Source organism: Castanea sativa, chromosome 6 (assembly GCF_040712315.1).
Source record: "Castanea sativa cultivar Marrone di Chiusa Pesio chromosome 6, ASM4071231v1".
Taxonomy (NCBI): Eukaryota; Viridiplantae; Streptophyta; class Magnoliopsida; order Fagales; family Fagaceae; genus Castanea; species Castanea sativa.
In genome coordinates, this window is record NC_134018.1 from 48,300,312 (window position 1) to 48,317,648 (window position 17,337).

The following is a 17,337-nucleotide window of genomic DNA, read 5'->3' on the forward strand; positions in this document are numbered from 1 at the left end:
GTGTTCAACTTTGGACATGTAAATATGTAACGAACAATACTATGAAACCAAATAATGTTGTACCTGGAAGGAGTAAATATCTAAACCTTTTTCCTCTCTGTTTTGCACAATTATTGCTGCTCCTTCTCCTCTAATGAAGTGGTCATGATGTGCACATTTACTGATGACTTGCAATCATCAAATCACAGCTGATAGCCAAGCCAATAATTTAAACAAATTACAAAGTATATTGTTACAAACATGATACAATATCTCTTTTAGGCATTTCATCGAATAGCTGCGTACTCGAGCATAAAGTGGTCACATAATTCATATAAAATACAAACTATCTCACGTAAAATTTTAAAGTGCCAGAAGTTTAATTGTTAAAAGAGGGGACTTTTTTTTTTAACATACCTCCATGTTTAGAAATTCCAATAGAACATTTAGCAGTTCAGAAGCTAGTCTCCGTTGCAACAATGCAAGAATTAGCTTGGGTTAGTGTTTGAATTATTTAAATCGTATTGTTTAAATACAATCACAGAGGATATTTTTTGTATTCAACTTTTGATGTTAACAATGTGGTGAGAAAATAGATTTTTCTTTTCTTTTAAAATAGGAGTTGCGTTGTTCACATTCAAATGAGTCAGTTCTTGTTGCATCCATACCATTGTTATCTTGTCTTTCCAATTCTGCAATTCTCTACTTTCATCATAATTCCAAGTGTCTTCCACCATTCCAAATCTTCTTGTGTAGGCCTGCGACTACAATGGACTCTAAGCACTTTAGGGTAGTTATAGGCTTATAGCTTGGTGTCTTACTGCTCTGACTCTAATATCCTTTAGTCCCAACATCAACGAATTTATGTTAATATTTAAAAAAACAAAAAAAAAAGAAAAAGAAAAAGAAAAAGAAAAGAAAGATATAATGCTTGTAGGCAAGTGCAATGTTGTTTTCAAACATTTCAATGATTTTAACTAATTGCTCATACTCATACTTTTTGATCTCCACCTCTACCCCTACTTTTTCCACCACTCCTACACCTTTAAAAAATAAAATAAATTAACCCAATGATGTCGTTTAATGCAATCTCTTTTAAATTAAATAATTGACATAATAAAAAATGATAAAAAATATCATAACTTTGTGAAAAAAAAAAATCAAACATTTGGAAATTTAGACTCAGACTCTCACTTACCAAGGGCAACAATAGTTGCAATAAGAGGCACAATAAAATTTGTTACATTTCAGCTCAGTGTGTACCGCCATCACTAAGCACTATCTTTGTGAAAGACTCAAATCATGAGTCTAATTTTGAGGCTAACCCAATAATAGTCTAATCAAATTGTTTTGGGTACCTAAGAACACCAAAAAAAAATTCAATAATTATCAAAACAATTAAACAACCAAAAAAGAAAACAACTTCTTTCAAACTGAATAAACAGCCCCTTTGGAAATGCAGTAAACGAAGAAGAATTAACAGAATAGCCTTCTAGAAACTAATTATAAATCAAAACCTTAATTAAAACCAAATCTAACCCATAAGAGGGCAATAATTAACTGCCACTGACACCCAGAATTGTGCCAAGTATATAAAAAAAACACTAAACTTTATGACTCAATGAAAGACACAGGTTCACCGTCTATATAAAAATAAACATCTTTTATATGTATAGAAAGCAAACAAATCATTAGTCACAAAAATAGACACACACAGAGCATAGTAACTGTAAAGAGACAGACAAAGAGAGACTAAAAGAGAAATAGTCAGAATGTCAAACTACCACCCACCAGCAAGCCAGTCTCTTACCAACATCAGACTGCCTAAACTGCTACCGGTAACTTTTTAAAAAACAAATCTGGTAATAATAAAAAAAAAACATAAAAAAAACTATACTTGGGTTAGAATTTTTTTTAACTAAGGTCTTTGGGTTAGAATTGATTTTTTTTTGGTAGAAGAGATTGAAACAGTGTCACCTTGCAGTAAACTCTTCATCTTCTCCTACATAGCTCCCACACAGAATAGAAGAAGAAAGTTCCACAAATGAAAAACTATCTTAACTTTTAAAAATAAAACAAATAAATAAATAAGAGAAACAAACAACAGTGATTTATGAACAACACACTTGGTTGCATTCTTGCAAAAGACACGGTTAGGAGATGCAATTTTGATTGAATTTGCTAAAATATTAAAGAGAGAGCAATGTAGCCAATAATTGAAAATAGCAAACTCCACTACCGGCTCCAAACCCATCAATCTATGCTAGTCATTTAAAAGAAACATTCCCAAACGTAACCCGAAATCATACTTAATAGCCAAAAACAATAGAACAAAATTAAAAATTTACTGGTAATGTTTCCGGAGAAGTTCTGGTCTGATTATAAAGTCCCTTAGATTTTTCACTCCCTCTCTAACTCTCTCTACCCCTTATTAAGGCTCTCAATGAACAGTAATAATGTAAGGCTCTTTTGGTTTTTTAAAAAAACCACAAATTTACTCCAAATAAAGAGAATAGGTAAGGGGGAAAACATAAAATAAAAATAAAAACATCACTAACCATTCTTTAAAATGCCAAGAGACGAAGCCCGTGTAGAATTTGATCTTCTATAGGGTTTCCCTAGGTTCAACGAAGCCAACATCGTTTAAATTTGTAGTTAATAGCAAACCCTGATCTTAGACATTTATAAACAAATTAGAATCATTACTTTGATGAAATTTAGAACGCTAACTTAAAATCGTTACTTATCTGACATGGAAAGTTGTGAGACTTGGAGAGAGACAGTGGTTGTGTGAAGATTTGAATAGGATTGGAGTGATGGGGGTTGTGTAAGATTTTGCATCATTCAATAGGCTGCCATTCTATGGTGGCGGCAATATATAGATTAAGGTTTAAACTTATCATAAGTACGGGATTTGTAAAGATCTCTATATAAAATATGAAAGGACTAAGACTATTACATGCTCATTTCCTAAATAATGATAGTAATAATAAATGGGAGAGAAAGAAAAAAAAAAAGAAGATAAAGATAAAGATGCAAATAAAAACTCATAATTCAAATTTCAAAGTTCAAACCAAGACAACCATTTCAACCGAACAAAACATTTCAAAATACTAGTTCAGAAAAATTACAAAACCCATATTCCATTTCCTAATACATGCTCTCATTCAAATCACCCCCACAATCCACCCCAAAATTAACGAGCTGGATTTCCACCAAGGTGCAACCATAACGTCCCTATGCTCCCATATTCCCAAGGAAAACACTGCTTAAAACAGTCTTGGACTGCAATGAGGCTTTCAGCAACTTCAAACCCTATCAATAAAAAAGAAAAGAAACATTAATTAATAGCTAAAATCAAAATGAACAAATTAATACGGTCTGTAAGATAATGGGAAACAAAACAAATAGCATATATATTATATATACACCTCATCCATGCCCAAATCAACAAACCTCTCCTCAAGTGCACCAACTTCCTTGACACTAAATTTCTGGAGCAAAGCAATACTGGATATAGTAGACATAGGCTTCACTACCAAGTCATCCATCACCATATATGTCACCACCCCTTTCACATAGCCACCCTCATCATCGGAAGACGCCACTTTTTCCAAGGCAATATATGGTATTTTAGTGTTCATATAGCAATTGCAAAATGGACAAGCGGCACGTGGATCATCAGCCACATTTCTGTGGAAACTTGGGCACATGTAAAACTTTTTTCCGATCATAGTTTCATCAGCCGAAAGCAGGAGAGGGAGATCAGAAGCACTGACAGGAGTTTTGGGCTTCAGTATGGCGTCCTTGCTCTGGTTTGGCTGCAAGTAAGTCTCGCTGAGAGTTTCAACGCTCTCATACAAATTTCCAAGGGAACCCACCATGCTATTCTTGGTCAGTAGACGAATTACAGTTCCAACTGGCAGAGAAAGAAGATTAAAAAGGAAGTCTACAAAGTCCTTTCCAGCTTCTGAAAATAAGACTTTGTTTCCCTTTGTGTCAATTAGGAGCTTCAAACTCACTTTGGAGGATGCCATTGCTATTAACGCTGATCGAAATTAGAGGCTGTGATTATAAGGACATGTAGATCCATTCTATATATATTATGGAAGAGAAATAGTCGAAATAGATCGAGTATTGCAGCATGCATGCCAATGTTGGATTTCCCATGAAAGTATTTTTAATGTTTTATTGGGCCAATTAAGGCCATGCCTAACAGAAAAGAAACGAAATGGAATTACTTAGCCAACTTTTTTTTGGAAAAGTATACTACTAGCTGGAAAATGATTGTTGTTGTCAGAATGTTTAGGGTTTTTAGGATAACTCGAGATTCAAAAATTCAATCAATTCATTGAGAAGCGAAAAATGGTCATATTCATTTGAAATGAATCCCTTTCACGATTTAGATAAAATAATACTACAATAGAGTTGGTTGGACTTTACAACATCATCACTATGCATAGGAGGAATTCAGATCTTTTGGAGTTCCTAAGATACTCTACTGTATAGAGTTCTTTTAATCTTGACCCTCTCATTTAAAAACTAATGGTTCAGATTACACCATGTCATTAATTATTGAATAAAACCTTAAAAAAAGATGCTACATCAGCTATTAAAATGGACATTTCACATTTTGAATTTATTTTTAGTTTTAAAAAAAATTTAAAAACTCGTTTCTAAAAAAAAAAAAAAAAAAAATTTAAAAACTCAAATCAGAACCCCAATCTCACTGCCGTGCCAACACCCAACTGCACCAAAATTGGTCTCCGGTGAGATCTCAGTGCTGAAAGGAATAGAGAACTTGGCAACAATTTTCACATTTTTCAACTACTAGCATACTTGCTCTGTAGGCGTAATGGCCTGGGACAATTTTTGTACCATTTTTTTCTAAGTTAGTTTCTCTACGCAATTTTCATTATTATATCATCTTATTTGGCAAGTAGAGTCCATACTTGTAAAATAGAGAGATGACTTTCTGTGTAACAAAAGGTTCAAGCTTCTGTCTATAACCCAGATCTGAAAATGCAGCCTTTTCACCTTGCCACTCAAGCTCCTGGCGACCCAACCCATACAACTCCTCCACTCGCCCCACACCGGCTGCCAAGTTCTCTATTCATTCTGGCGTAGAGATCTCATCAGAGACAAGATTGGTGCCGTTGGTGTTGGCACGGCAACAAGATTGGGTTCAGAATTGAGTTTTTAAAACTAAAATAAATTCAAAAAGTGACATGTCCATTTTAATAGTTGATGTGGCATCTATTTTTAAGGTTTTGTTCTAGAATTAATGACATGGTGAAATTTGAACCATTAGTTTTTAAATGAGAGGTCAAGATTAAAAGAATTCTAGGCGGTAGAGTACTCTAAAAACTCTAGAAGATCTGAATCCAGGAGGCCGTTGGGCATGGTTGTTTGAGCAACACTTTTTAATTTTTAAACAATATTACATGTATTTTTACATACTTTTTCACCCACACATATTTTCAAAAAATACAAATAATGTTACTAGAATAACATTACCAAATGACCCCTATAATTCTTGAATTCCCACTTAAGTTTAATATAATGATTGACAATTTTTACTTTTATGTCAAATTTTGGAAAAATCTTGTAAAGATATTATTTATTAAATTATGCAAATTATTCATTCTTAATTTTTTTAAATTTGAGAAAAAAATAGTTTGTTACTTATCTTAAATTAATTTCTTTATTTTGATAAAATAAATTTAAATCATGTTTATTTTCTTAAAATAAGTTATGAAAATTGAGTTAATACAAAAATATACTGATAATGAATTTTTTTTTAAATAAAAAATTTTTCAATTGAAATTTATATTTAAACTAATATTATATTTTAATAATAAATATTTGAAATAGATTTAAATTGATATTGGAATATTTTAAATGCGATTTAAATAGAATGAGTTATAATTAATTTAGACTAATCTAAATTATTTATAAGTTGGTAAAAAAATATTACATATTCAAATTGTAGGAACGTGTCCCTTAATTCTATGGTTTAAGACACTAAGCAAGACACGTATTAAATTAATTTGTGTTATGGATTGATATTGATCCACTATGGAAAATTTGGATAAGAACACATAAACTACCAAAATATTTTGATTAATTTAACTGTGATATGTTACATGAATCTCTCTTAAGTGTTTTCCTTATTGTTTTCTCTCTTCCTATTTTGTGTCTCTTTTTTCTTCTCTTCCTTTTATACGAGTCATCTACTTCTTCTTCATATTTTGTCCAACTCTACCTGGATAACTTCTGGCCTTCTTAGATTATTATTTCTTGTTTTTTCATCATGAACGGAGACTACAATCTTCCTTGTTGTTCAAGCGTTCACTTGGATAAATTCTGGTATTATTGAGCTCTTCTTTTGTAGGTTTTTCATCATGAATGGAGGCTTCTGAGGTCTTCCTTATTGTTCAGGCATCCACCTAGATAACTTTTGGTCTAACCGAGTTCTTCTTTTGTAGGTTTTTCATCATGAATGGAGACTTCTGGAGTTTTTCTTATTGTTCAAGCTTGTCTTTCTGCATTTAATGTGGTGGTGCTAGGTAGGTGACCTATATTGATGTAGGGGCTATTGTGGAATCATTAGGAACTTTTAGAAAGCTACCTCGAAGAAGTTTAGCCTCTCTAGGATTTGTCTCTATAGCTTGGATATACCTCAGTTATGACCTTGGTGTGCGGCCTAGAAGGGTTTTGGGCCTAACCAAGGATCCAAGGTTTTGCATTCATTAAAAAATGAGCTAGCCAATACTGGATTTGTCTCCATCATTTGGGCCGATACTGTTGAGCCCAGTACTTACCTTATTATAATAAGGCCCAATATTCGCTCAGTATTCGCCTCACTACACAAATTATTCCAAACATGCATATAATATATTATAATATAAGTATATATAAATTTGAGAAGGCATAGTATGGTATGAGTGATTTTGCAATGGTATTTTGGTTTTTCACACCAAAGCAAACTTACAGATTAGTGTAGTAGTAAACTTGAATTAATTATGAAAGAATGATGGATTTTAGACACGAATTGAATATAATCCAGATCATTCAAATAGCTTTCAAAATTGCAAATTTTCTTTAAAGTAAAAAATATAGCAACAATTTGCACCAAAAGTAGTTTATAACTATCATATTGGCTAACAAACACAAACATAAGGGGGAAGAGAGAGAGAGGAGCAAGCGCATTGTCCATTACATTCCAAACAAAATTCGACAATAAGAACATATTTGCAACAAAACAAAACAACATTAATTTGGCAATCACAGAATTCAGAAAATTGACAATTCTACATCTTCACTTCCTTTTTCAACATTGGGAGGAAAACATTAGTCAGAACACTCTTCGACTGTAGAGAAGCCTTGAGCAATTTCAATCCCTAACAATAAACCAGACGCACGAGCAATATAGTTATTATATAAAGTAAGAAAAGTGATGACACTTTCACAATTATGGGATTTCTCGTTTCAGTCTTTTTGTTAGAGTTGGTGGATTGCGACTAAAGTGTGGAACTGTGGATACGATATTATGTTTTCAAGTAAGAATGGTGGAAGGACAGACTGTGCCGGAATCATAAGAAATGCATCTGTTACAACTAACATCACGACTGGAACACGCATAGATGCACCTAGATAAAGATGACTCAACGTTTGGCAATTGGAGAGGGTCAGCACAAGCACCAGAGACGTAAACTTTGGGATTCTGGAGAGAGTCTTTGATCACTTTTGGATTTGGTTGAAGGTAATAAGTATCACTTATATTTTTAATGCACTCGTAAATGTTTGGCAAGCTGCCCAACAGTTCTTGATTGAGAAGTAGTGGAAGGAAAGTTCCGACCGGCGCGGCGAGAAAGTTAAAGAGGAAGTCGATGATGAATTCCTTACTGGCTTCAGCAAACAGCACTCGGTTATTCTTTCTATATATATAAAGCTTCAAGCTAACTTTGGAGGATGCCATTGCTGTTTACGCTGATTATTTAAGAAAATTTGGAGTGGCTCTGTTGATAAGTGCATTATAGATCTATATATAATTGGAAAGAGACTTTAACACGGGGAAAAGGAATGGCCGAATGTTTTTATTTTTATTTTTATACAATGATATTTGAGACTAGACGAATTGAACCATGCATGTATCTATGGAATATATTATAAAGTGCCAATAATAGCTTTCCCATGAAAGCACTGTTTTCAGAACTGGACTGGATGGGAGGTCGGACTGTGAAAACTGGGAATCGAAATGAAAATCGGTTTTTTAGGCATAAAAAACCGTGTTTTTAGTTAATTCTGTGAACCCTAAAACCGGAGTTGACCGCACGAACCGGTGTCAAGAACCGTGCGGTCCAACCCCTTAGCAATTTTTTTTTTTATAAAAACAACTTAACACAATTTTATTCTACTTAATTAAATTATCCATCTCTTACAAGGAATAAAAAAAATTATAATTAAAATTCTTCAAAAATATTCAACTTTACTTCAAAAATTAATCATAAATTTTAATGTTTTCACGGTTATTATTTTATTTTATTAACTTTCTTATTTAATTATTAAATATATGCTTGAAAATCATTAAATATCTCTCACATATATAGATATATTAGTCAATTTTTCTAGTTTTATAAATTTAATATCTATATTTTGGTTTTAATTAATTATTAAATTAATTATGACATCATCACGGTTTGACCTCGGTTCAACCTCAAAAACTTTGAATCTTTTCATTTTTCGGTTCAATGAACGATCCGGGTTTTAAAACCTTGTACTAATGTTAGTTTCCCAAAGTATTAAAATACCTAAAAATTACTCTGATCAAGTAGTACCTCTACAGCTCTACTAACAATCAGTTTAAGCATCTCTCATTTTTAAGCTCCAAGTATATTGGTGACTCAAACTCAAGTGGCTAGCCTCATTATCCTGCATTTTTTTTGCCAACGGGAAAAAAAATCCGTTCTTAACGTGCTCATATAAAGCGATAGTTAACAAACCAAAGGGTACAACCATTCTTAACATTGCTCAAGATCACTGTACAAGTACGAAATGTTTTTTTGACCTACATAATATAACTCCAAGGACGTAGTCTACGTTGATATCTCGCACAAAGGACAGAATGATGTATTGTGATCAGTGAACAATGCGTGACCTTTACTACACCTATAGAATCTCCTGGATGTTGAGGATTTAACGTTTGACAATTGAAGAGGGCCTCCAATATGACGAGGGGCGCAGACTTTGGGCTTCAACAGAGAGTCTTTGTTCACGAATGGTTGAAGGTAAGTAGGACTTCAATTTTGAAATCTTTCGTAAATGTTTCCCAAGCTTCCCACCATTTCCTGATCATTGAGAAGTGGAACGAAAGTTGAGACAGGCAAGGCGAGAATGTTAAAAAGGAATTCGATGAATTCCTTGCCCCGCTTCAGCATAAAGGACTCGCTGACTTGTTTTGTCTATAAATAGTTTCAGGCTTACCTTAGAGTCAGCCATGTTTGGTATGTATATGTGAAGACTTGAAGGAACTTTCAATCGATTCTCTTGTTGGCTTGGCTGTTAGTACCTTTTTATATACTAGTATTTACTCTGGGAAGTGCCTTCTTTAGCTACCCTTTAATTTCATTGGCACTCGTGATTCCTGAGCCTTGGGGGGATTGGAACACGTTGAAAATTGTTGGATAAATACTGATAATACGTTTTATTGATTCAAATTAATTAGTTTGGATTTGGATTAGTGAGATTTTTTTGGATTATGATAAGTTTTATTGATAGATTAAAGTAATTTTAGTATGTATCTGTATTTATTTGGAAGTCTATCTTATTTAAATTCATATGTTAACAATAAATAAATAAAAAGCAACCGTGAATTTGTGTGTTACAAACTGTTAAATAGTGAAACGTGAAGGTTTGAATTCTTTTAAAATAGTAGTTAATTTATCAAATTAGGAGCCATTGATTCCCTCCAATCACACCATGAAAAAATTAGGTCGGTTAAATTACCGATTGTTCCAAAAGCTTAAGCTATTGGGATATGGTAAATTTAATCATTTAACCAATACTTCTAACACTCCCCCTCACGTGTGGGCTGAAACTACCTTTAATAGGTGAAGCCCAACAGGTGGGAATCTAAATGGGAGGTAGAGTGAAAGAGACAAGGATCGAACTCAAGATTTCATATTCTGATACCATGTTAAATTACCGATTGTCCCAAAAGCTTAAACTATTGGGATATGGTAAATTTAATTATTTAACCAATATTTCTAACAAGGTCCATTTCATGGACTCTTGTACTTTCTCAATGGAAAATCTTCTCAATTTGGGGACAAATTAACAGAGAGTTATGTGTAGTAATGAATCACTGCAAGCAAATTGAGTCCATATATTTATTTCCAGCGCCAAGAAGCAGAAGGATAAAGTCCCAGTAATATTTCGTTTTCCAATCTACATAGTAAAGAAACTATTTTTACTCCATATCATGTTTAACTGGCCAAAAAGTGTTCAAATTACTTTTCAAACACTACAAAAAACGGGGTCTATAGCCGCGTTTCAAAAACGCGGCTATAGACCCCGAAAACGTGGCTATAACCTATAGTCGTGTTTTCTATGGCTGCGTTTACAACCCACGCCTAAGCGGCGCAGCAACAGACCCTGCGGGTCTGTAGCCGCGTTTTTATAACCGCGGCTACAACTCAAGCCTGAAGCCGCGTTTTTGAACCACGGCTATAGGCTTCGGGTCTATAGCCGCGTTTTTAAAAAACGCGGCTATAGACCCAATTGAGCCGCGGTTATTAACGCGGTTATAGGCTGCGGACTATAGCCGCGTTTATAAAAAACGCGGCTATAGCCCTCTGTCAGCTGAGAAGCCTAGAACTATAGCCACGTTTATAAAAAACGCGGCTATAGCGTCTTTTTTTTTTTTTCCTCTTCCCTGTTTTTTTTCTTTCTTTTTTCCCTGTTATCACAACTGAATTGATTTATCCCTGCTATCACAAGTTTCCAACACAACTTATCAATTATTCTTTCTACTATTTCTATACGAATGACGTTAATCTTAAGTGTTCAATATGACATGCAATACGAATGCACTCCGTCAATAGAATTTGGAATTGAAGCAGGAATTATACAGCTAAGACAAACAAATATTACAATCTTGAAAATGGAAAACAAAAATTAAACAAATCAACAAATGATATTTGGTCACGAGGGTAAAAACAATTAAAGAGGATCTTAGTACTGTTAACTCTCTGTGCACATGATTTCACCACCCCAAAACTATTTTACTTCCATCCAGAATTAGCACCCCATCCAGCATTACTTACCCCAACCACACCAGCATCACTATAGTACAGCCCTCCCAGCCAATTGTTTTCTTATTGCCCCAATTTTCATTCCCTACACCCTTTTTGCCAAAAATGGCACCACTAGCTCCCCAACCAACATTTGTAGAGGTACCAAATATATACAGTCCCCCCAACCAGCATTACTTACCCCACCCCTATTGTTAATAGTACCAACATCACTACCACTTTGCCAACTACCCCTATCACAGCCCTCCTAGCCCATTAGTTTTCTTAGTGCCATTATAATTGTCATTCCGTTGACCCTTTTGTAACACCACTATTACCGCTTTTCCTATCACATTATTTCATTTGATTGTCTATGAGTCATTATAAGAGTCTGTAAACATAACATTTGATATAATTGCTGACGTGATCCATTATGATTGAGTAGTACAAAAAAGTATTGTCAATGTTTGACCTATGTAAAAATTATGTTGCTTTGATCACAATAAATTAAGGCAATAATAGTAAAAAAAAAAGTTAGTGAAAAAAAATTGTATCCCTATCAGTTGCTATAATTACAATTATACTAAGTTGCCCTGATGCAGCTGCTGCTGGGCAGCAGCAGCTGGGCATGCCCAGCAGCAGCAGAAAAATTTTAACAAAAAGGATTTTGAAAAAACCTCGTCTTTATAAATTTCTCATATACTATTGGGTGTTTGGTGATCAAATCAATGAATTTAACTTACAATTTCACATGATGGATACAATATAGTTAAAATTGAAAAATACATTGAAAAAATTGAAGTTAAGAAGATAAAATGCATGAGTTCCTTGGTCATGATAGAGAAAATATGAAAACAATATGCTTAGGAGATTTGAAGAAAACTTGTATGCTCACAAAACTTACTATAACCGCTAAAAATGACTTCATCTCCATCTTCTAGGAATTTTCGAGTTGTCCCATTTAAGGACAGTGGTTTTTGTCCATTCCATGTCAACTCTAGCAAGCATCCATAAGATTCTGGCTCCTGTTCAGAAATACAAGTGGTGGCTGAACTTCAATTGAACAACACAGAAATTATACATTTCTAACTTAAATTACACAATTATACAAAAAACAAAATGAGCACGGTTCCAGAAGTACAACCATGTGAAATGAAAATAAAATAAATTATAATAAGTGAGATGAAACCATACAGGTCCGCTGATGGTCCTAGTTCCAAGGAGATCACCAGGCCTTAAGTTGCAACCATTAATGGTATGGTGTGCAAGCTGCTGAGTCAGTGTCCAATATCTGCAACACAAAAATCTAAGATATACAACAGAAGCACCAAACTCATAATACACACAATGACACAAACACAAAATAATAAAATAGAACTCTTCTTTATTTAGATTCATATAGGTTTTCATATATATAGATATAGAATACCCAAAAGAAAAACATATTGATATATAAGTATTTTCAAGCCTTCTGTTTAATTGGAGTTGTGAACATTCTGTTAACAATATGAGGGGCTTATGATGCGCCCAGGAGAGTAATTTTCTGAGCCCTTTGAAAAATTAAAATCATCCTCCCCATTGGAAAATTACATCAATCATAGAAGACTTTTTTGTTCTTGTTGAATAAGTCTGAAAATTTTAGTATTAATTTTGTTCAAAAGAGTCAATCTGTTTACCCAAAGTCTAGTCTAATGGGCATTTACTATTTAGTGTACTATGAATGGAATCATATTCCCATCCTTGAATTTCCTTCGTCTTCTTTTTTTAGATGAACGATGGAACATCCTTGAATTTCCTAAAAGTTTGTAGAAATGAAGTTGGGAATGAGTAGGGTCCTTCTCCTTTTTGTTTCTTTTTGTATTCATAAAATTTATAATTATTTTTAAACAAAAGGTGATTCTAGAATGCCCCCACAATCAAAACAAGAATAAAAAGATAGAAACATCACTTAGAACAAAATGTTTTGGCACTAGTAAGGGAAGGTGGTAACTGAACAAATATAATTGTAGAAAAGAGAACGTTTCTTTTTTTTTTTTTTTGAGAAAAAAAAAAAAAGGTTAGAAGCCAATTGTAGCAGCCCTTAACAGTCTTCGGACTAAACCTTATTTTTGTAAAGCATAAGAAGCACCATTGCTTCATTAGTAGGGAAAGAGCTCGAATTCAGGACCTACAAAAAAGGAAAACGGGCTACATAGTCTACATTTCTATTACATTGATCACATATATGCAGCTATTCCACCAAAAATAAAAATAATAAACAAAGAAAAGAAACCGCAATTCAAATATGAAAAGGAACTTTTTTTTGTAAAGCAAAAGATGCATAAAGGTTTTTATCAAAAAAAAAAAAGATGTATAAAGGAGAAAATAAAAGAATAAAAAAAGACCACTTCACCTACAAGGGAAGTTATGGCATGTTTGGTTAATTTCCCCCAACTTCAATGGCAACTCTATTGGCCCAATCGAACTGGATTCTCTTGCTGACCGTTGTTTCTTGGCTTTTTCCTCATCTCCTATAAACAACACAACACAACACAACCCCAAAATCCAAAACAGCCTAAAACCCCTTTTCTTCACCCTCACCCTCTCTCTCAAATCCCATCCATCAATGGCGGCTTCGTTGATTCTCTATCTTATCTTTCTCGGTTTAGGCAGATGGAGGAGGGGTTTCTGATTTAGGGTTTTTTTGCGTCTGATTTAGGAATGATTTAGGGAAGGTTTTATTTTTATTTTTATTTTTTTTATCTTTATACTAAACGCAGAAGCCGCGTTTGATTAAACGCAGCTCCAGACATGTTGAAGCTGCGTTTGATTATACGCAGCTTCAACATGTCTGGAGCTGCGTTTTTTAAATGCGGCTCCAGAAAAAAAAAAAAAAAAGAAATCCCTGTAGCCGCGTTTCAAAAAACGCGGCTGAAATTCTACCTGCCAAACGCAGCCTCAACACCAAAGAACGCGGCTTCAGTGCGGGTCTATAGCCGCGTTTAGTAAACGCGGCTATACATGTTTCCTGGAGCTGCGTTTTTGTAAAACGCGGTTCAAAACCCCTGACTGTAGCTGCGTTTTACAAAAATGCGGCCCAAAAGCGCGTTTTTTGTAGTGAAATAAATTTTATCTAATTATAGTAGATAAAGATTGATTTAATTTTTTTTTTCTTGTAAAGCCACATTTATTATATGGCTTGATATTGAATAATATAATATGAGGAGACTGAAAAATATTATGGAAAAAGTTAACAAATTTCCTAGAGGCAAGAGCATTGATTTAGAAAATATTTTTAAAAACATTTTATGATAAAAGAAAAAAAATTGATTTTTTAATATTTTTCATAAAGTTGGTATTAAAATTTTCTTAAAATTGTCAATTAACAAATACTTTAAAGACATCTATTAACCAAGCACAAATATTATTAGTGGATGGAGTTTCAGTTTGAAGGCCTAGACTCCTTTTAAGAAGTCTATTTTATCAAATTTATGGGTCTTGGTTCTCTAATTGTGTACAAAATTTGATATATTAAATCCAGTTGTGCAATTTACTTTCATGTAGATTCTTCACTACTAATTATGAAAATTGTTTGTGGTTTCAATTATCTTAAGTATATATATGTGTGTGGGATTCAAAAAAAAAAAAGAGAAAGAAAAGAAAAGTATATATATGTGTGTGTGTATGAAAAGTGTTTTATCCATAGACCATTTGGTATTGTATTAATTAAACATGGACCTTATATTGAAAATAGGGGCCAAGCACATTTTTAATATATTTACAAGAGTAATTCTTAGGTACTCCCAGAGCACGGAGAATTGTACTCCCTCCTCTCACATTCATGGTGGGGTCTGCTCATTAAATTCATGATGGGGTCCACCATGAATGTGAGAGGAGGGAGCACCATTTCACTATATTCCGAAACTACCTAAGAATTTTCCTATTTACAAATGGGGGTCTTTAATTGTAGACGAAAAATAATTCTGCTTAAAAACTCGGCAAACTCAAACCATTGTAAGGTGAAAATTAACAGAAGCTCATAAATTAACGTCATGATTTGATGAAAAATAATGCTGCTTAAGCAAATTACTCCTATACAAAAACATACATTCACACAGAGTCTAGACGAGAGCAGAGTAAGCAAATTGACAATTGCATTGCCAAACCAGATTTGACATTTAGAACAAAACAAAGCAAAACAGCATTAATCTGGCAACTCCACAAAATTCAGACAATTCATAATTCATAGTAGTACTTCATCTAGACTTCCTGTTTCAACATGGGGAGAAAAACATCCGTCAGAGCGTTCTTCGATTGCAGAGAAATCCTGAGCAGTTTCAAACCCTAACAATAAACCAAATACAGGAGCAAAATAGTTATTTTACTGCTATCTAGTAAAAGCAAAAGTAGCAATTTCATATTAAAGGATAATTATTGATTTATAGTTATTTTGTATATAATTTTAAACATTTATTTAGTGTATAATATAAATATTACAAAAACAGTGGAATGTAAATCTATAATTTTCTTATTAAAAAACCACTAACATAGAAAGATCCCTCAGCTAAAAAATCTCAAGTCATGCATTATGCATACACAGAAAGTGAAGAAATTAAGGACTGAGATACCTCATCCATGCCAAAATCGACCACTTTCTCCTCAAGATCCCCGTCTTCCTTGAGATGAAACTTGTTAAGCAGAGTGATTACAGAAATTGTGGACAAGGGTTTCACCTCCAGATCATTCATCACCAGGTATGGACCATCTTTCACTCCATTGAGTGGGCAATATTTCAGATCGGACCTCATGTACGACTGACACGATGGACATTTTCTAAGGTAGATATCGGAAAAGTAATATTTACATTCACACAAATAGAATTTCCTATCATTTGATGACAGAATGTTTGAAAATTGGAGAAGCTCCAGACGAGAGTTCTTCTCGTTGCGGTCAAGGTAAGCAGGACTTAAATTTATAATGCTGTCTTGAACGTTTCCCAAGCTGCCAACCATTATTTCTTGTTTGAGAAGAGGAATGAGAGTTCCAACTGGTTGGAAGAGAATGTTAAAGAGGAAGTCGATGAATTCCTTGCCTGCTTCGGCGAAGAGAACTTGGTTACTCCTTTTGTCTATGAAGAGCTTCAAGCTCACTTTGGAAGGTGCCATAGCTGTTTGCGTTTTCGCTGATTATGAAAATTTGATGTGGCTGTGTTGATAAGGGCAATGACACTTCACACATGGGGAAGAGGAATGGTCAAAATAATGGAAAATTGGGTAAAAGTTCATTGAGATGAATGCGTAGGAGGAAGGCAGCAACTAGGGGTGTCCATGTCTTATTCCCTTTTATTTTTACCTGAATGTAAGACACCTAATATTTATTTGATTTTTAAATGTTACATGTCTTATATTTAAATCAAAATGTGAGAAAATGATTTTATTGCAATAGATATAAGCTTTTTCATATGAACTATTGCTTTATTTTCCTTTTGACAAAGAGAAAAAGAAAATTCCCCGCTAGATCCTCAACTAGAGATTAAAGAAAGGGTACGACGCTTATTACTTTTTCTTTACAAAAGTAAAAGAAATGAAGTTTTCAGAATATGAAAATCTTTTTCGTACATAATTGCTTTAGCAAACGAAATCTAGGAGAAGTTTTAAAGAAAAAAAGAAAAAGAAAAAGAAAAGCTAAGAGATAATTACAATTAGAACTTTTCGTCAGTCCTCAATTCATGGCCGTATGGAGAGAGAGAGAGAGAGAGAGAGAGAGAGAGAGAGAGAGAGAGAGAGAGAGAGAGAGAGAGAGAGAGAGAGAGAGAGAGAATTTGTGGAGACCTTTAGGAAGGCGTATAAGATGCTAAAGTTGTGTTTTTTTTTTTTTTTTCTTTTGTGAAGTAGTATCTGTTATAGTATTTTTTTTTATTCAATCTTTAATTACACACTAGTATTTAATGGTATATAATGTCTGTATAGATAATAAAATGTCAAGAAAGTATTTTAAGATATTTGACTAAAACATAATGTAATTCCACCACCGTACCATACCATACCAAAATGAAGAAGATAGATTTAGGATTATCCTCATGTTA

General features: G+C 33.7%; 2 protein-coding genes across 2 annotated transcripts; both read right to left on the reverse strand.

The window, feature by feature from the left end:
- Positions 1 to 3,553: 3,553 nt before the first annotated feature.
- LOC142640097 (uncharacterized) lies at positions 3,554 to 4,016 on the reverse strand. The gene is made up of 2 exons (XM_075814189.1): positions 3,669 to 4,016; positions 3,554 to 3,586 (listed from the first exon to the last, which is right to left on the reverse strand). Exons 1-2 carry the CDS (start codon positions 4,014 to 4,016, stop codon positions 3,554 to 3,556), a joined length of 381 nt encoding a protein of 126 aa, XP_075670304.1.
- Positions 4,017 to 15,386: 11,370 nt separating this feature from the next.
- Positions 15,387 to 16,600, reverse strand: LOC142641269 (uncharacterized). The gene is made up of 2 exons (XM_075815673.1): positions 15,881 to 16,600; positions 15,387 to 15,596 (listed from the first exon to the last, which is right to left on the reverse strand). Exons 1-2 carry the CDS (start codon positions 16,415 to 16,417, stop codon positions 15,513 to 15,515), a joined length of 621 nt encoding a protein of 206 aa, XP_075671788.1. The 5' UTR covers positions 16,418 to 16,600; the 3' UTR covers positions 15,387 to 15,512.
- Between the last annotated feature and the right edge of the window lie 737 nt (positions 16,601 to 17,337).